The sequence below is a fragment of the Panicum virgatum genome, chromosome 5K (genome assembly GCF_016808335.1).
Source record: "Panicum virgatum strain AP13 chromosome 5K, P.virgatum_v5, whole genome shotgun sequence".
Taxonomy (NCBI): Eukaryota; Viridiplantae; Streptophyta; class Magnoliopsida; order Poales; family Poaceae; genus Panicum; species Panicum virgatum.
In genome coordinates, this window is record NC_053140.1 from 56,291,524 (window position 1) to 56,312,199 (window position 20,676).

At 48.4% G+C, this 20,676-nt stretch overlaps 1 protein-coding gene across 2 annotated transcripts; it reads left to right on the top strand.

Moving 5' to 3' along the window:
- Nucleotides 1-16,403: 16,403 nt before the first annotated feature.
- Nucleotides 16,404-18,750, top strand: LOC120708814 (protein NRT1/ PTR FAMILY 5.10-like). Of its 2 annotated transcripts, none has more exons than XM_039994234.1 (4): nt 16,404-16,754; nt 16,875-17,092; nt 17,211-17,698; nt 17,792-18,750. In XM_039994234.1, exons 1-4 carry the CDS (start codon nt 16,631-16,633, stop codon nt 18,576-18,578), a joined length of 1,617 nt encoding a protein of 538 aa, XP_039850168.1. In that variant the 5' UTR covers nt 16,404-16,630; the 3' UTR covers nt 18,579-18,750. The 2 variants fall into 2 exon arrangements, with proteins under 2 accessions (XP_039850168.1, XP_039850167.1); XM_039994233.1 differs by having other exon boundaries at nt 16,441-16,754; nt 17,789-18,750.
- The last annotated feature ends 1,926 nt before the right edge of the window (nt 18,751-20,676 follow it).

Below are 20,676 nucleotides of genomic sequence, written 5' to 3' on the forward strand. Positions count from 1 at the left end.
GTAGCACTTATGGCTAATCATGTACTAATTAGGCTTAAAAGATTCGTCTCGTCATGAACATCCAAATTGTGTAATTTATTTTGTTATTTAATTATATTTAGTGCTTCATACGTGTGTTTAAAGAGGAGGTGAAAATTTTTGGGTGAAAAATTTTGGGAATTAAACGGCCCCTTTACGAATCTAACCGCAGCCATAGTACTCTGTATTGTTGCTGATCCACGGCAGGCAGAGGCAGAGCAACCTGCTACATGGCTGCCGATCACTGTGTGGGTGTCCTTTGGCCATCCGCGTGCCTCTTACACCGACCATGTCCTTGGCAGCAGGGACCGCGCCAAGCCATGGGCGGCGCAGGGACCGCGCCAAGCCATGGGCAGCGCCGAACATCTCTGGGCTGTTCGGCTCGCTGATTTCGACTGATTCAATAGTACTATGTGAAAAGAAATAAGTCAAAATAAATCGAAAAAAGTCAAAAAAAGAGAAGCGAACAGGGCCGAGTCCAGCGTGATGACAAGATCCATGGCAAGCGGCACACCTAGGCGTGGGTCCGCCACCAGCCGGAACACATCGTCGCCCACGACTCCCTCCGGCGCACCTCCGCCACCACCGTGTCCCCGCGCGCGTCGCGCACTGAGCAGGCACGCCGCCCGTACGACCCCTCTACTTCACGCATCGATTTCGGCTACACAGTATATCACCGGCGCAAGTGAGAGATAGAACATAGCCCTCTCGTCGTCCTCTTTCTTTTCCTCCAAATTCTAAACCCTCTCGTATCCTATATCGCCGGTAATTTAATTTGCGAGAAACTCCTGTCCCCTAGTCATGTCCGCTAGCCATGAAAGTTTCTCGTGGAATACCTCTTGGGATCATAACTTTTATTTTGAGGAGTAAAAATGGAAAACTCTTGGAGATACTCTTTTTTGTCTTCTCATATCTATTTGGAGAGTTAGCAAACATCAAATTTTAGGGAGAAAATATAAGAAACTGTTGGAGATGCTCTGAGAAGGAGATAAGGCACCCACGTTACCAAGGGGGCGGACGTTGTTTCAGATACCGTCCGGGGGGGCGGTATTTCGCCCCTTGGGTGTCTAAGCACCGTAGGATCGGTGTTTTACGGCCCGGATTAGACGCATCGCGGGAGGCGTCTTCCTCCTCGGGCGAACAGCGGCGGCGCGAGAGCCGAGCGACACATGCTTGTGTAAATTCGTCGCGCCGATCATCCTACGGCGGTGGTGCACGGAACCTCTGCGTGCGCGCCTCTGTGCCCGTAAGCTATAGCAGGAGTTTTGGCACACAGAGCTCTCGTCCATGGCGTCTCGCCTCTCGCGTACGGAGTACGGACCCTGCCAGAGCGCTCTCGCGTATATCGTGGGCGGCTGCGCCTGACGTCCCGAGCACCGGATTGCCGTAGTATATGAGTGCCGCAACACCTCGTGCGCACACATGCGGGTGGTGGTGGTGGAAGCTGCTCGGGCGGACCTTCTCGAGCCATCGACTCCGCGTGGACGGCGTGGTGCCGCGCGCCGCCGCCGTGCCTATGTTTCGCGGCGAAACCACCGGAGTTGTGGCGCTGGTGTTGCTCCACATTAGAGGCGTCCATGCGGCGGTGCCACTGGTGGCGCCCCTGCCTGCAGACGGCGTACCAATCCACGTTATGGCTGTGTTTAGATGGAGGGAAAAGGGATGTGAAAAGTCACATCGGACACTGTAGCACACTGTAACACTTTTTCGTTTGTTTGTGGTAAATATTGTCCTATCATGACCTAACTAGGCTCAAAAGATTTGTCTCGCAATGTACATCAAAACTATGCAATTAGTTTTTTATTTACCTACATTTAGTACTCCATGCATGTGTTATTTGCTATATTTAATGTTTCGATGTGATGGAAAGTTTGGATGTTGGGGGGTTTTTGTGGGATCTAAACACACCCTATATAGCTTTCGGTATTTATTGAAAGCAATATAACTTTTTTTTATCTTTAGTTGTATTTTATATATCAATCGTAATAATTAAAGCCCTCATCGATGCAAGCTCCTCCGTGTGGGTAGACATTTATATACACCTCTCAATTTGTCATCGATGCAAGCTCCTCCGTGTGGGTAGACATTTATATACACCTCTCAATTTGTCCTTTTATTTACATACTATAACCATGCATGGTTGGTTCTTTTCAATGTGGGTTCTAATTTCCATCTGGAGCCTGATCTTTCAATTGGTGTTTTATTTGTAGCGAATCAAAAAGCATATCCCCAGAAACCTCTCGGTGATCAAGATTAGCTACATGATGTTTAGAAGTCAGAACTCAGAAATTGAAATACATGGTGTTTTATAGCGATTGTATCTATGCATTGTGCACAAACTGTCACACGCACGCACGCACACCATATGGTGCAACAACACGTGCACCCGAACCGGGGAAGAGAGTTTTGGCGAGCATTGTGCGTCGGGGCTGTATGGAGGAGCTAAAATTGGCATTAAACTTTAGTACATATCAACACTCACACACGCGTTAAAATTTTTAAGTCTTGACTAAAATTTAGTTCATCCAATTAACACTCTCGTTTAAATAAACTAGTGCTAAAGTTTAGTACTTCCATCACCTATTAGCCCTTGAATCCAAACTAGATCTAAGTTAGTGTAGACCTTGGGGGCAGACAGAATAACATTTTGCGACCGTAAATAGGTCAAGGGGGACTCTTTCTATTCAATCTTCAGATTAGTGACTTCTTGCTTTCATTAAAATATATATTTCATATAGTTTAATAAACATTTTATGGCATCTTCAACCATTATTAAAGCCCTAATGTTTTTTTAAAGGAAAAGCCTTAATGTGCCTAGGTAAGATCTTCGAGACCAAAGTTGTCACTACGAGTTAAAAGAAATTGCAAATTCAATGGTTAAGGCTTTAGCGAACTGAGTGTAGCTCAGCTGATAAGGTTCCTTATGGTGGAACCAGCCCATCAGGGTTTGAGCCTTCGACTCTGCATTGATGCTCGCATTTTTCTGGATTCATTATACAATTTAACCGACGCTATTTTTCAGTTGCGGCGACCTACCGACGATAGCGAGATGCCAGTAGTGATTTCGTCAATCTCAAGGATCGCCGGCTTAGTCTCTCAAAGGTGCTCATAGGGCTAAAGGTTAAAGGTTAGTGTGCATGCATTTGTGAATGTCTACATTTGTATTGTGTTTCGCACAAAAAGAAAAATTATCAAAACTTCATATTTTGAGCAACCTGTCTCTTTGACTCTTTGTATGGAGCATGCAAGTTTCTCATGCGCCCGCCATCGGTGTGGCAATTGGATCCGGAGAGCTACTAGATATTTAGAGTATTAAACATAAATTGTTGATAAAACCAATTAAAATCCGTTCCATAACCCCTAGACTATTTTGCGAGACAAATCTAATAAACCTAATTAATCCATAATTTGCTACAACGATACTACAGTAATCATCCACTAATTATAAATTAATATATTTTTTTTATATTCGTTTTGTGAATTAGCTCAGTGGTTTTGCAATTAGCTTTGTACATAGATGTTATTAAATACTTTTAGATAGTAAGATTTTTTAAAACTATTTTTAGTCTTTTGGATCAAACCAGCCCACAAATGGCTAATATGCACCGTATTTTTGTTGCATGTAGAACATAACGCTGCAAACGGAGCAGGGCAAGGGGCTAGCGAAGAACTGAAGAAGGGTTGCGTGCTGCCCGTACTACGCCCGCATACGTGTTCGCCCTCCCTGAGTCCCTGTGAGGAGCTAGCCAGCTTGCCAGAATGCCAGGCAAGCAACCAACCTGTTCGAGGACCCAGGGCCGAGGTGGCGCGCGTCCTTTCCTTTTGCGGCAGGTGAGGCGCGCGCCGACCACGCGGGCGCTGCCGCCGCGCGCGTGTTTCCGGCGCGCTGCCCCGCTGCCGGCACACGCACAGGATCTCCTGCGCGTACAGGAGTTCGCCGGAGCATTCTGTGGCTCGAGATCACACCACACATTCCATCCAATTCATCCATTCCGTTTCAATCGAAGAGAGTCATTTTGCAGCTAAAGTCTGGGCTCTAGAATCTGAGACAGTAGATTACGAACAGTAAACGGCAGTAGCTCTACATGAACAGTCACATTCTTCTGCGAACCTCTACAACCAGACGGCAGCCCACCTACGGTGCCGTCAATTTCAGCATCGGTGAACACCCGAGCGGCCTGCGCCGCCAGTCCGAAAGTGAAAGCCCAGCAAAGGAGCTGTGAGAACCGCCTAATTTGATACTATTTTAAACGAACCGCCGGTCATTATCATCCAGATGAGAGTTAACACGTGCTTGCCGGAGAGCGTGCCACGTGTTATCCCACATCTAGAGACACGAATAACCGACACGTCATTCATCTAAAATAATATCAAATCCGGTAGTCCCGGTATGTGCTCCAACATACGCCCAGAATCAGCATATACACATACCGTACACAATTGAATACATAGCCAACAATCCACAAGGAGCAGTTATATAAAATCAGAGTTCGAAACTTAATATTACAAGTTCAATATAGGTGGGTTTCAAGCTTCACTTTACAAGCCTTGGGCTCACGCGAGTCATATTAAACAGAGATTTAGAGCTTATTGAAAATACATGCTCTCCCGAAGCTCAGCTACGATAAAACTTACTTAAGATGATGATGCCTTGCTCAAGGACATCACCACAGCAGCAACAGCCTACTCTTCCCCCGCATTAGGATCAGCGGGGTAGAAATGGCCGAACACCACTTCTGACTCACCTGCAACTAGGTTTAGAAAGCACCCTGAGTACAAAAAGGTACTCCGCAAGACTTACGCGATTAAATAAACAAGGATCATGCAAAGGCTCAAGGAGAAGCTTTAAGTTTAAGTACTTATTACATAAGCATAAGCTACCTAGACTATCACCTAGCAAACTTAATTAATCTTGCCCAACCCCCAGAATTTTAGTTGATTAAGAGAGTAACAAACTAAACAATAGATCATTAACAAGACATGAATCCAAAACCAACAATACCGAAACTCTCTAAGAGGAATTCGGCGAACCAAGAGCTTGCTCATATCCGAGAGCGCGGCAATTCGAATTGATTAAATCCTTGCAAGGGTGTACTACTTTACCCACACGACGCGAGGACCATGCGACTCACCCAACCGATCACGCCGGGCAAGGGGGTACTCACGTCAACCGTTCCCAACAAGGCTCGATCATTGAACCTCACACCTAGCTTACGAGTAGAGACTTAGTTCCACCAGGGACATCTCTAAACTTTCCTACACATAAGTCCACCTGGGGACACACTAAGCCTCTCTGCATAGCCTGTAGCCACGTAGCTAGGACTGCACATCAATGATCAAGTCAAAGAAGGTAATTGGCTCATCCGTTCCATTATATTGGATATGTGGTAGCACGGAAAGGTGCTCAAGGCCGATGGCATCCACTCGGTCCTTAATCGATCCAAGCGGACTATGCCCATGTGACTTCATTCTCTAGGCCCTACCATTCCGCTCGAACCTCGCTACTACACTCCACTTATCCCAGCTTCTCAAGTGCGATCAAGGATGGATGGTAAATGTGATACTCTAACCCAATCCTTTCTTGCAAGTTATACAAGTATTCAAAGCAAAACTAAGCATCTAGTCAAATTAAGTTAATAGCTGACTAACATGTGGCAAGGACATGGTTAAACAATTCAAGGATGGCTAATGCATCAAAGTAGGTACAAGAATGCAATACATAGATAACATATAACCCAACAGTACCCGGTGAGATAGCTAACTAAATCAGATTAAATAGGTGCAAGAAAAATGCTTAGCTGCTTGCCTGGGTTAACTTCCGGCTCGACCACGAACGGGACTCCAGGCTCCGGCTCAACGGACTCGACGGGTTCCCCGGGTTCGCTCTCCGACGGTCCGGTCACTAAAATGCATGAATGCGATGTAAGAATTAAGAAATGAACTAAACAACAAACAAAAATCATGAAATAAAATAAACATGCAGAGGACTATGCAAAGGACTCATGAAAATTGGTTTTGCAGCAAAAGCATTTTCCTATAAATAACCATAAATAGAACAATTTTCAGCTAATCAAAACAAGATAAATCAGGAAAGACATGTAAACTAAACTAAACAAATCTAAGAAAATTATCTTTGAAACTAGGCAGCAACACAAGGCTAACAAAACTGGTTTTGCCATTTTATCACATTCCTGCAAAAAGTTCCACAATAAACCATATTTTGGACAGCAAGCACGAAATCGAAATAAAACCCTAACCAACAGCAAGGAATCACATGAACAAGCTGCACCACTGAAAACTACACCTCACAAGGAGTCTAACAAAATTTGGTTTAGCATTTTTCTAGCAGTACACAAATAACCAAGCAATAAACTCACTTTTGCAAGATAAATCTATAGATAAATCTACAACAAAGTAACATGCAAAACAATATTTTTCCTAAGTAGATCTCAGCTAGAGGAATCTAACAAAACAAGTTTCACAATTTTTGGATCTATACATGATTTTCTATGGATTTTGGAAGTTTGCAGCACAAATAAACCTAAAGAAATACCCTAGCAACAATTGCTAGGTCTACCCGGGGAGAGCCACACCTGCCAGGCCAGAGGCCGACAGGCGGGTCCCACGGGCAGGCGCCCCCGGGCCAAGTCAAGGCAGCCCGGGCGGCCTTGACCCGGGGTGTGCGCGCCCACGGCGCGGCCCGCGCACGCCGGCGGACGGCGGCGTGAGGCGGCGCGAAGAGGCGGGGCCGGAGCGGACCAGGGGTGACGCGCACGGGGAAGAGAAGGAGTAGGCGAGCCTCACCGGCGGTGATGCGGGCGAGGAGCTGCGGCGGAGGGGCGGCGCGACAGACAGGGGCGGCGGCGCGGCGAAGGCGAGCGGCGGCGGCCCTGCGCAGCGAACGAGAAGGCCAGGTGAGCACCGGAATTGGAGGAGGAGGGCAAGAAGAAGCTCCCCGAGCGACGGATTGAGCCACGGCTCACCGGAGCAGAAGAATCGCGGCGGCGAGCGGCGGCGGCACGACTTGGGGGCGACGGCAATGGAGGAGAGGAAGGCTAGGGTTAGGGTTGAGGGGAACGGGGGTCGGGGCGGGGTCTTGAGGCGATGAGATGAAGGATGGTTGAGCACGGTGCACGAGGATTGCCGGCACGTGGCCCGAGGATGGCCGCCGGCGACGACGCGTGCGTCCGCGGCGCGCGGAGCAAAACAGAGAGGGAGGGAAGGTGGCTGACAGGTGGGGCCCGCGTGGGATTTTTATTTTCTTTTCTCTTTTTTTTTCCAGGGCTGTGACAATCTCCCCCCCTTAAGAAAATCTCGTCCCGAGATTTAGGTAGACGAGAGGAGAAGGATAAAACTTGGACTAGGTCGAGGCCATATTCACCTAGGCAAGATAAACATCTAAGAGATGATGCACCAGGCAGGGATGATGTGGTGTGAGACATTCCTAGGGTTTTCTTGATGGTGACTGTGTACACATATAACAGTATCTAGGAAACTGAACTTCATCAAGAAAGTGAAGGGAGGTAGGGAGAAAACTTACTCATCGGAAAAGAATTCCGGGTATTCTTGACGTAACCGATCCTCACGCTCCCAAGTTGCTTCATCTTCGGTATGATTACTCCATTGAACCTTTACAAACTTCACCATGCTACGCTTCACCTTTCTTCACGATCAAGAATAGTAATGGGATGCTCCTCGTAGGTAAGACCCGGTTGAAGATCAAGCGACTCAAGGTCGACAGCGTCAGCTGGAACACGATGGCACTGCTTCAATTGAGAGATATGAAAGACATTGTGCACTGCGGAGAGTGATTGGGGAAGTTCCAATTGATAAGCCACTGCTCCAACTTTCTTGATAATCCGAAAAGGTCCAACATAGCGTGGCGCTAACTTTCCTCTGACTTGAAAACGGCGAGTGCCCTTAAATGGAGAAACCTTAAGATAGACATAATCACCGATTTTGAGATGGAGTTCTCGGCGACGACGATCAGCATAAGTCTTCTGACGAGATTGAGCAATGCGAAGATTCTCACGAATAATCCTGACTTGATCCTCGGCATCTTTCACCAAATCTGGACCATAGAAAGGCCTTTCTCCCGATTCGGACCAGTTGATCGGAGTTCTGCACCGTCTTCCATAAAGAGCTTCAAAAGGTGACATTTTGATACTTGCTTGATAACTATTGTTATAAGAGAATTCTGCGAACGGCAAGCAAGTAACCCATTTCTTCTCATATATAAGAGCACAAGCTCGTAGCATGTCTTCTAAGATTTGATTGACTCTCTCGGCTTGACCGTCGGTTTGAGGATGATAAGCCGTACTATAGGTAAGGTCAGTTCCCATGGCTTCATGAAGACTTCTCCAAAAGTGAGCAACAAATTGAGGGCCGCGATCCGAGACAATTTTCTTAGGAACACCATGAAGACAGACAATGCGAGTGAGATACAACTCCGCATACTGCTTGGCATGATAAGTAGTCTTCACTGGAAGGAAATGAGCCGACTTTGTCAATCGATCCACAATTACCCATATAGAATCATATCCTTGAGAAGACCTAGGTAATCCAGTGATGAAATCCATTCCAATTTCTTCCCATTTCCATGATGGGATAGGTAAGGGCTGAAGAGTACCAGCTGGTTTAAGATGCTCGGCTTTAACCCTTTGGCAAACATCGCACTCAGAGACATACCGAGCAATTTCTCGCTTCATGCGAGTCCACCAAAATCTTTGCTTGAGATCTTGATACATTTTTGTACTACCTGGGTGAATGGAAAATTGAGAACTGTGGGCTTCATCAAGGATAATTCGCCTGAGCTTATGATCCTTTGGCACCACAATTCGCTTCCCAAAGAATAGAACTCCTTGACCATCCGTAGAGAAACACCGAGCTTTGCCCTCATTCATTAACTCCCGAATTCGAGCCATACCCTTATTCTTCTTTTGGAATTCCTTAATTTGATCATAAAGATCAGATCTGACTGTAAGAGTAGCAAGATAGCCTTCTTTGACTATAGAAATTCCGAGTTTCCGAAGATCATCACAAAGAGTATGCACAGGAGGAGCTATGGTCAAGCAGTTGCATTGAGCCTTTCGGCTTAGTGCATCGGCGACGACATTCGCCTTACCAGGATGATAGTGTACTTCAATGTCATAATCCTTGATTAACTCAAGCCATCGACGTTGCCTCATATTGAGATCAGATTGAGTAAAAATATACTTGAGGCTCTTATGGTCAGTATAGATGTTGCAATGATTACCAAGCAGATAATGACGCCATATTTTTAGAGCATGAACGACAGCCGCAAGCTCTAAATCATGGGTAGGATAATTTTCTTCATGTCGCTTGAGCTGACGAGAAGCATAGGCCACCACTCGGCCTTCTTGCATAAGAACACAGCCAAGACCAATGCGAGAAGCATCGCAATAGACATCAAAGCTCTTGGAAATATCTGGCTGACAAAGAACTGGAGCAGTAGTGAGACGATCCTTAAGGGTTTGAAAGGCCTCTTCACAGGCTGGGGACCACTCAAACTTGACCCCATTTTTCAATAACTCGGTCATAGGCTTCGCAATTTTAGAGAAGTTCTCTATGAACCGGCGGTAATATCCCGCAAGTCCCAGAAAACTCCGAACCTCATGGACATTCTGTGGCTGCTTCCAATCCAGAACATCTTGCACCTTACTAGGATCTACAGCAATACCATCCTTGGAGAGGACGTGACCAAGAAAAGATACTTCCTCAAGCCAAAACTCACATTTGCTGAACTTGGCATAAAGACGATGCTCCCTAAGTTTTTGAAGGACAAACTGAATGTGACGAGCATGATCTTCTTTGGTCTTGGAATAAATGAGGATATCATCAATGAAGATGATCACAAAGACATCCAGTTCCTCCATGAAGATGCTATTCATTAGATACATGAAATAAGCCGGTGCATTGGTGAGGCCGAAAGACATGACAGTGAATTCATAAAGACCATATCTAGTAGAGAAAGCTGTTTTTGGAATATCTTCAGTTCGAATCTTGATTTGATGATAACCCAACCTTAAATCAATCTTAGAGAAATACCGAGCTCCAAAGAGTTGATCAAACAAGATATCAATCCGTGGAAGAGGATATTTGTTCTTGATAGTGACTTCGTTTAACGGACGGTAATCAACACACAACCGTAAACTATCATCTTTCTTCTTCACAAAAAGAGCCGGGCATCCCCAAGGAGAGGAGCTCGGACGAACAAAACCCTTGTCCAATAAAGTCTTGAGTTGTTTCTTCAATTCTTTCAACTCATTGGGAGGCATTCGGTAAGGCTGTCTAGAGATAGGAGCAGTTCCGGGCTTGAGCTCTATGACGAACTCCACCTCACGATCAGGAGGCATACCCGGTAATTCTTCTGGAAAGACATCCGGATACTCACAAACCACGGGAATATTTTCCAACGCCGTGGCTATGGTACTCGCCAAGGCATATAAACAAGATTCCATCTTGGCAAGAGAGAGTAAAACTCTACTCCCAGAAGGGTGCAAAAGATCAATGGTACGGGGCCCACATTTGATAACTCCGTCATGCTTACTCAACCAATTCATCCCAAGAATCACATCTAACTCTAGAGTGTCTAGAATGAGAAAATTGGCTCGAAAAGTAACTCCCCCAATGAGAATTGGAACCTCACTAGCAAAGTGTCTGGCAATGATTTCCCCACCCGGTGATTCTATATGGTATGGCACTTGTAGGTTTTGCATCTCAAGCTTACTATGCAGCATAAATTTCTTGCTGATGAAAGAAAAAGTTGCTCCAGAATCAAAAAGAACCATAGCAGGGTGGGAATTGGTTAGGAGCGTACCCATGAGGACTTCAGCGTTCTCCGGAATTTCTTCAGCGGTGGTGTAGTTGAGACGGCCACGTTTAGGAGCTTGTTGTGGCTTAGCTTCTTGTCGCTGTGCTTGAGGCAGAGGAGTGTTAGGCCTGGGTGCATTGAAGGCACCACCACGCCTCGGAGAGGGGCAGTCCCTAGAGATGTGGCCTAAGCCACCACAATTGAAGCACGGACCCTTTGCGGTCACACCTGGGTTGTTCCAATAGGCACTGACCGGCCGAGGAGCTTGTCCTTGAGGAGGTTGAGGGTGACGCACAATCCACATAGGACGGGGAGGTTGCGTACCCGGTGCCCGAGGTGGAAAAGGAGAAGGCCCCAGACGTGGACGTGAGGAGCTACCGCCCGCAAAGGTAGGAGCAGGACGCTTGTTCTTTGCCTCAAGATTCTTCATCTTGTGCTCAGCTCTGATAGCGATATTCACCAAGTCATTGAAGTCCTCAAACTTGGTAGTGGAGAGCTTGTCTTGCAACGCTGCGGAGAGCCCATCATACAGGCGTTCTTGCTTCTTGGCATCGGTGGCCACTTCTTCAGGTGCATATTGGGAGAGAGTGTTGAAGGCATTGACATATGCCATCACATCACGACCTCCTTGAGTGAGATTCAGAAACTCCTTCTTCTTGATGTCCATGATACCCTTGGGAATATGGAAGGAGCGAAAAGCTGTGCGGAACTCCTCCCATGTGAAGCGGTAGTTGGCAGGGTGAGATGCCTTGAAGTTCCGCCACCAAACCCCAGGGGCATCATGCAGTTGATGAGCAGCAAATAAAACCTTCTCATATGGCTCACACTCAATAAGACCAAGCTTCTCTTCAATAACATTAAGCCAGAAATCCGCATCAAGTGGATCCTTGGAACCACGAAAGATGGGAGGATTGGTGCGGAAGAAATCCCCGAACCTGTTCACTTGAGGCTCAGCTCTTGGACCATTATTGCCGGCATTGCCCAACTGATTGACTAGGTGTGCCATGAGTTCAGTTTGTCGGGCCAGGACGTCCGCGAGGTTTGGGTGAACTGGAGGATTAGGAAGGGGATCCTCGTTGTTGCGGTGGTTATTGCCACCCGAACCACTGGCACCATCCCTTTCATTTCCTGAACGCAACACCATCCTATTAATAAACAAAACGGTTAGCGGTCAGGAATGAAAGATAGAGAATGATACTCAAAGGCAGGGTGGAAAGATAATGTGTAGATAAAAATCTAACACACGATCAACACCGGAACAACATATCTAAGAGAAAGGATAGATTTGGCCCACTAAGATTAGCAAGAACGAGTTCAACGGAATCTAGATCACGACACACTAGATTAGATAGATGCAGATTTGAAAACCAAAAGAAAGTATGCATGCATGCGAGGTATGAGTGCACATGACGTCTCCTCACATCGCGAGCACGCCTTAACGTTCTAGCACTCACTTACGACCCGAAACAACCGCATTGTCCAGCAGCGCTACAACCCTCCTACTAGCACTTAGGAGAATGGGTGATTCTAACTTTCTCAACCCCGATAAAAGGCTTAAAAGGTTTACAGCAGGTGAAAGGGTTTCCTACGCCCCCGCTACTCATTCAGACAAGAGAGGTTAAGCATATCTTAATTAAACAAGTGAAGCAATAAGGAAGAAGTAGCTCTAAGACGAAGGAAGAAGGATAGCAATCAGCCTTAAGTTCAAGTTTTTAACCAAAGTAAATCTTAGTGCAAGTGATCAAATTTTATTTGACTCTCAACCCATTAAGCCAATTTTAGGTTCACTTCATGGAAACTCAGCTCTGATACCCGTTGTGAGAACCGCCCAATTTGATACTATTTTAAACGAACCGCCGGTCATTATCATCCAGATGAGAGTTAACACGTGCTTGCCGGAGAGCGTGCCACGTGTTATCCCACATCTAGAGACACGAATAACCAACACGTCATTCATCTAAAATAATATCAAATCCGGTAGTCCCGGTATGTGCTCCAACATACGCCCAGAATCAGCATATACACATACCGTACACAATCGAATACATAGCCAACAATCCACAAGGAGCAGTTATATAAAATCAGAGTTCGAAACTTAATATTACAAGTTCAATATAGGTGGGTTTCAAGCTTCACTTTACAAGCCTTGGGCTCACGCGAGTCATATTAAACAGAGATTTAGAGCTTATTGAAAATACATGCTCTCCCGAAGCTCAGCTACGATAAAACTTACTTAAGATGATGATGCCTTGCTCAAGGACATCACCACAGCAGCAACAGCCTACTCTTCCCCCGCATTAGGATCAGCGGGGTAGAAATGGCCGAACACCACTTCTGACTCACCTGCAACTAGGTTTAGAAAGCACCCTGAGTACAAAAAGGTACTCCGCAAGACTTACGCGATTAAATAAACAAGGATCATGCAAAGGCTCAAGGAGAAGCTTTAAGTTTAAGTACTTATTACATAAGCATAAGCTACCTAGACTATCACCTAGCAAACTTAATTAATCTTGCCCAACCCCCAGAATTTTAGTTGATTAAGAGAGTAACAAACTAAACAATAGATCATTAACAAGACATGAATCCAAAACCAACAATACCGAAACTCTCTAAGAGGAATTCGGCGAACCAAGAGCTTGCTCATATCCGAGAGCGCGGCAATTCGAATTGATTAAATCCTTGCAAGGGTGTACTACTTTACCCACACGACGCGAGGACCATGCGACTCACCCAACCGATCACGCCGGGCAAGGGGGTACTCACGTCAACCGTTCCCAACAAGGCTCGATCATTGAACCTCACACCTAGCTTACGAGTAGAGACTTAGTTCCACCAGGGACATCTCTAAACTTTCCTACACATAAGTCCACCTGGGGACACACTAAGCCTCTCTGCATAGCCTGTAGCCACGTAGCTAGGACTGCACATCAATGATCAAGTCAAAGAAGGTAATTGGCTCATCCGTTCCATTATATTGGATATGTGGTAGCACGGAAAGGTGCTCAAGGCCGATGGCATCCACTCGGTCCTTAATCGATCCAAGCGGACTATGCCCATGTGACTTCATTCTCTAGGCCCTACCATTCCGCTCGAACCTCGCTACTACACTCCACTTATCCCAGCTTCTCAAGTGCGATCAAGGATGGATGGTAAATGTGATACTCTAACCCAATCCTTTCTTGCAAGTTATACAAGTATTCAAAGCAAAACTAAGCATCTAGTCAAATTAAGTTAATAGCTGACTAACATGTGGCAAGGACATGGTTAAACAATTCAAGGATGGCTAATGCATCAAAGTAGGTACAAGAATGCAATACATAGATAACATATAACCCAACAGTACCCGGTGAGATAGCTAACTAAATCAGATTAAATAGGTGCAAGAAAAATGCTTAGCTGCTTGCCTGGGTTAACTTCCGGCTCGACCACGAACGGGACTCCAGGCTCCGGCTCAACGGACTCGACGGGTTCCCCGGGTTCGCTCTCCGACGGTCCGGTCACTAAAATGCATGAATGCGATGCAAGAATTAAGAAATGAACTAAACAACAAACAAAAATCATGAAATAAAATAAACATGCAGAGGACTATGCAAAGGACTCATGAAAATTGGTTTTGCAGCAAAAGCATTTTCCTATAAATAACCATAAATAGAACAATTTTCAGCTAATCAAAACAAGATAAATCAGGAAAGACATGTAAACTAAACTAAACAAATCTAAGAAAATTATCTTTGAAACTAGGCAGCAACACAAGGCTAACAAAACTGGTTTTGCCATTTTATCACATTCCTGCAAAAAGTTCCACAATAAACCATATTTTGGACAGCAAGCACGAAATCGAAATAAAACCCTAACCAACAGCAAGGAATCACATGAACAAGCTGCACCACTGAAAACTACACCTCACAAGGAGTCTAACAAAATTTGGTTTAGCATTTTTCTAGCAGTACACAAATAACCAAGCAATAAACTCACTTTTGCAAGATAAATCTATAGATAAATCTACAACAAAGTAACATGCAAAACAATATTTTTCCTAAGTAGATCTCAGCTAGAGGAATCTAACAAAACAAGTTTCACAATTTTTGGATCTATACATGATTTTCTATGGATTTTGGAAGTTTGCAGCACAAATAAACCTAAAGAAATACCCTAGCAACAATTGCTAGGTCTACCCGGGGAGAGCCACACCTGCCAGGCCAGAGGCCGACAGGCGGGTCCCACGGGCAGGCGCCCCCGGGCCAAGTCAAGGCAGCCCGGGCGGCCTTGACCCGGGGTGTGCGCGCCCACGGAGCGGCCCGCGCACGCCGGCGGACGGCGGCGTGAGGCGGCGCGAAGAGGCGGGGCCGGAGCGGACCAGGGGCGACGCGCACGGGGAAGAGAAGGAGTAGGCGAGCCTCACCGGCGGTGATGCGGGCGAGGAGCTGCGGCGGAGGGGCGGCGCGACAGACAGGGGCGGCGGCGCGGCGAAGGCGAGCGGCGGCGGCCCTGCGCAGCGAACGAGAAGGCCGGGTGAGCACCGGAATCGGAGGAGGAGGGCAAGAAGAAGCTCCCCGAGCGACGGATTGAGCCACGGCTCACCGGAGCAGAAGAATCGCGGCGGCGAGCGGCGGCGGCACGACTTGGGGACGACGGCGATGGAGGAGAGGAAGGCTAGGGTTAGGGTTGAGGGGAACGGGGGTCGGGGCGGGGTCTTGAGGCGATGAGATGAAGGATGGTTGAGCACGGCGCACGAGGATTGCCGGCACGTGGCCCGAGGATGGCCGCCGGCGACGACGCGTGCGTCCGCGGCGCGCGGAGCAAAACAGAGAGGGAGGGAAGGTGGCTGACAGGTGGGGCCCGCGCGGGATTTTTATTTTCTTTTCTCTTTTTTTTTCCAGGGCTGTGACATTGTTGCCTTGTGAATTCAAGCGTCCAAAGGATGCCTGGACAGACATGCACATCCAACAATCTCAGATCGTTGTCACCGATCGTTCACAAGAAATCCAGGATCAGACCGGGAGCCCCCCGCGCGATTCCGCCCGCCGCAACCGGCCAAGCGGGCTCGCGACAAACTCCACCTCACGTCCTTCGCTTCTCGCTACACGCCGGCGACCTGTCCTTTCGCCCCTCCAACAGTATCTCAGACAAATTAAAGAACATTTCCTCTTTAGATTAATCCAGAAAGAACACTTCTTCGAGTGCGTGGCGTGTGAGCCTCCGGCTCATCAGCACCGCACTGACGCACAGGTAGGGTGGTAACGGGCTATTGTCCTAGTAGTCTCTTTACAGCCCAATAAAATTTTTATATTATTTAGTTCAAAATATTTATAAGATTAAGACCCCAACTTTTTAAAATCTGATTTTTAAATTTTCTAATTCAAAATCTTAGTGCCCTTACCGCACCCCTACGCACAGGCACATGGATCGTAGGCTAGGCCGCCGCTCCGATCGGGCTGCTGGTCTGGTCTGGTCTGTTGCGGCGGCCGCTCGTCATGCTGCACGCACCTGACGCCACGAGACACCGGACGCCGTCATGGCAAGGACCCGTTCGTAGCTGCGGTCACAGGCGGTTGAAAGAAAAACAGTACTAGCCTGTAGCGGCAGCCAAGTTGGCGGAAGAAAGAAGCAACCCGCGGCATTTGTGTCGTGTCCGGAAGCCGTCTGGCGCCATGCGAGCCGCCTCGATCCTCTTCCCCAGCGGCACCAGTATATGATGATGGTCGCCGCGGACTACCGCCCCGTTCCACTCCAGTCCACCACACACACGCAGCTGCAGCGCGCGCGGGCGGGCGGCAGATGGACGCCAGCACCCTCCTCCTGCCCTGCTCCGACGGCGCCGTCGCCGGCGCGGTCGACTTCCGGGGGCGCCCGGCGTCCCGGTCCGGCACCGGCCGGTGGTCCGCCGCGATGTTCGTGCTCGGTACGGTCCCCTGACTCCCCCCTCGTCGCCGGAATGCGAAACCAGACCGCTCGCGCGCGGCTGATGTCGATGCGCCGTTGACTAATCGGGAGGTGGGTGATTTTGGATGGATCGGTGAAGGGGTGGAGATAGCGGAGAGGTTCGCGTACCACGGCGTGTCGGCGAACCTGATCAGCTACCTGACGGGGCCGCTCGGGGAGTCGACGGCGGGCGCCGCGGCGGCGATCAACGCGTGGAGCGGCGTGGCGACCATGCTGCCCCTGCTGATGGCGTGCGTGGCCGACGCCTGGCTCGGGAGGTACCGCACCATCGTGCTCGCCTCCCTCCTCTTCGTCGTGGTCAGATCCGCTCTCTTTTGACGCCTCAGTCCCATTTGGTCAAAGACCGTGCGCTCACTTTTCCAAGAAGAAGTGCGCGATTCCGGAATCCTGATCCATCGTGCTCGTGGCTCTACAGAGCATGGGCATGCTGACCGTCTCCGCGCTCCCGGTGTTCAACCACGACGGCTGCAGCAGCTATCACTCCAAATCGCTCGTGTGCTCGCCGTCCCCCGTGCAGATGGCCGTCTTCTACATCTCCCTGTACCTGGTGGCGCTCGCCGAGGCCGGGCACAAGCCCTGCGCGCAGGCGTTCGGCGCCGACCAATTCGACCAGCACGACCCCAAGGAGTCCGTGTCGAGGAGCTCCTTCTTCAACTGGTGGTACTTCGGCATGTGCTCCGGCACCGCCGTCACCACCATGGTTTCCAGCTACATCCAGGACAACGTCGGCTGGGGCCTCGGCTTCGGCATCCCCTGCCTCGTCATGGTCTTCGCGCTCCTCGCCTTCCTGCTCGGGACCAGGAGCTACCGCTACTACACGTCCACCGAATCGAGCCCCTTTGCTCGCCTCGCCAGAGCGTTCGTGGCGCTCATCAGGGGAACCAAATCCAGCCAATGCGAAAGGTAATGTGCCAATTGCTGTTCTGTTTCTTGACGAATTCGGGTGTCATATATGCCGGGGGCTGGCTGAGAGTGTTCAATCTCTGGCGGCAGCAGTGTCCCGACCGACGACGCCGCGCACCGGGAAGAAGTGAAGGGCGTGCTGCGCCTGTTCCCCATCTGGGCGACGTGCATCATCTACGCCGTCATCTTCTCGCAGTCGTCGACGTTCTTCACGAAGCAGGCCGCGACGCTGGACCGCCGGATCGGGTCGACGCTCCGCGTGCCGGCGGCGGCGCTGCAGACGTTCATCAGCCTCACCATCATGGCGTTCATCCCGATCTACGACCGCGCGTTCGTGCCCGCGGCGCGGCGGTTCACGCGCCTCTCGTCCGGCATCACCATGCTGCAGCGGATCGGCACAGGGCTTGTCCTGGCCATGGTCGCCATGGTCGTGGCGGCGCTGGTGGAGATGAGGCGGCTCGGCGTGGCGAGGGACGCCGGCCTCGTGGACCAGCCCAAGGCGGCGCTGCCGATGACGCTGTGGTGGATGCTGCCACAGTACGTGTTGTTCGGGCTGTCGGACGTGTTCGCCATGATCGGGCTCCAGGAGTTCTTCTACGACCAGGTCCCCGACGCGCTGCGCAGCCTCGGGCTGGCCTTCTTCCTCAGCATCTTCGGCGTGGGCCACTTCCTGAGCAGCGTCCTCATCTCCGCCATCGACGGCGCCACCAAGAAGAGCGGCGCGAGCTGGTTCTCCAACAACCTCAACCGCGCGCACCTCGACTACTTCTACTGGCTGCTCGCCGGGCTCTGCGCCGTGGAGCTGGCTGCGTTCGTCGTCGTTTCCCGCGTATATGTGTATAAGAAGAGGGCGTCTCACGACAATGGTGCCGTCATGTAGATGCGCAGAAACATGCTTACTGCTGTGAATTGTGACATAGTAATATAGGATCGAGGCTAAAGCTGAACCGAGCTTTTGATTATGTTTGACACTTTTGATTAATCCCTGTACCGAGCTCAGCAGCTTCATTTCGTCAAAAAAAGGTTCAGCAGCTGAAGCAGACTTGTGATCAGATTCGTGGCACAGTTTTTTTTAGTACAGTACAATGTAGATGCTCACACTCACCTCTACGAATACACGTACACAAATTCTACTCCTATGAGCACCTCCAACTGGACCGGCAGATTTGTAGATTTCCGAAGTAACCATTGGCGTCTCGTTGTCGACAGAAACGTCGCTTACCACTTAACGCATAACGCCGAAAAATCCTGGAATAAATCCAGAAAAGTACGAGCACCCGTGCCAAGTCAAGGACTTGAACCCGAGTGGATACCAATTGTAAGGATCGATGGACCAAGAGGGGGGGTGAATTGGGCCTTTTTCAAATTCTAAAACAAAGTAAAGCAATCTTAACCTATGCAATGCTAGTAGGGCACCAATTCACCAACCGGATAACTAAGCTTCTAACACAAGCTAAGAGAGCTAAAATAAAGTAAAGCCTAGCAAGGTAGAGCTAAGTTATGATCTCTAAGTCAAGCACATGAGTAAATTGCATGAAAGAAAATGCTTGAATAAAAGGAATGGACAAGAGACAACCGGATTTTTTCCCGTGGTATCGATGTGTTGGCACACACCCCTAATCCACGTTGTGACACTCACAAAGAGTATTGTCACCTCCCAAGTCACCGAGACGAGGGCGCTCACTAAGAGTCTCCGTTCACCATCCCGGCGTGGTGGAGATCAAGCCACGTACAATCTTCTTCTCCGGGCTCCCACAATCCTTGGCAAGCTCTGCGAGAAACACCTCGATCACCAAGATCGCCTAGGTGATGCCAATCACCAAGAGTAACAAGCTAAGGCCTTCACTTGAGCAAGAACCGATCACCAAGAACGGATGCACACTAGCTTCTCTCTACTCAAGTCCTTAATCTTGCTTCTTGATTGATTGAATGCACAAGTATGTGAATGATGAAGCTCAATGTGGCTCTTGACTATAGTATGAGTGTATGGATGTTGCCTGGTGTCAAGAGTGGGCGAAATGACCCATTGGAGGGGTATATATAGGCAGCTCACACAAATAGAGCCGTTGGAGAAAAGCTGCCAGAAAACTGCGTAGCGCCGGTTAATCCGACGTACCCCCCATTGTCATCGTCGGTTTAACCGGTGAATGTAAACTGCCTCTTCTGAAAACTAGCCGTTACAACTGGGGCAGATTAACCGACGTAGCATCGGTTTAACCGGTGAGTGTAGTTGTCCACTGAACCACTGAAAAACCAAGTCTCTGGACAACTGCACCGACGTTAACTCAAACCTATCGTCGGTTTAACCGGTGAGTACAACTTTTAAATTCCTCTGAAAAACCATCTCACTGGTCAATTGCACCGACGTCTAGTTTCAAACATCGTCGGTTAATCCGGTGAATAGAACTTGAATTTCCCTGGAAAAACCAACTCTGGACCAATGCACCGACGTTAAATTCAAACACGTCGGTTTAACCGGTGTATTGAATTTGTCCAGACTCTGCTGACTTCGTTTAACCGACGTATAGAAAATTGAGAGCGTCGGTTAAACCGGTGCATAGACTTTTTCTGATTTTGTCTTTTCTGATTTGAGTCTTGAATGAAATCCAAATATTCTTGAGATATAGTTTGAGAACCACTTATTTGAACTTCTAGAAACCTGAGTGACCATAGTGTGCATCCATTTTCAAATGATCATGTCCATGCTCAAGTTACTTAGCCTTAACCCCTCTTAATAGTGCGATCACTACAAAACTATAAAACCTATACTAACCTAAGTGTCCTTCTCAACCTTATGACACTTAGGACTAGAAAGATCCTTAGTCTTGACATAAAATTGAGTTGAATACCGAGATCGCCTTTTTGAATAATGAAATTGAGGGGCCTCTTTTGACATATGACCAAATGAGCGATAATGATCTATTAAGCTGCACAAACTCATTAGTCACAATAATGGTTGTCATTAATCACCGAAACAT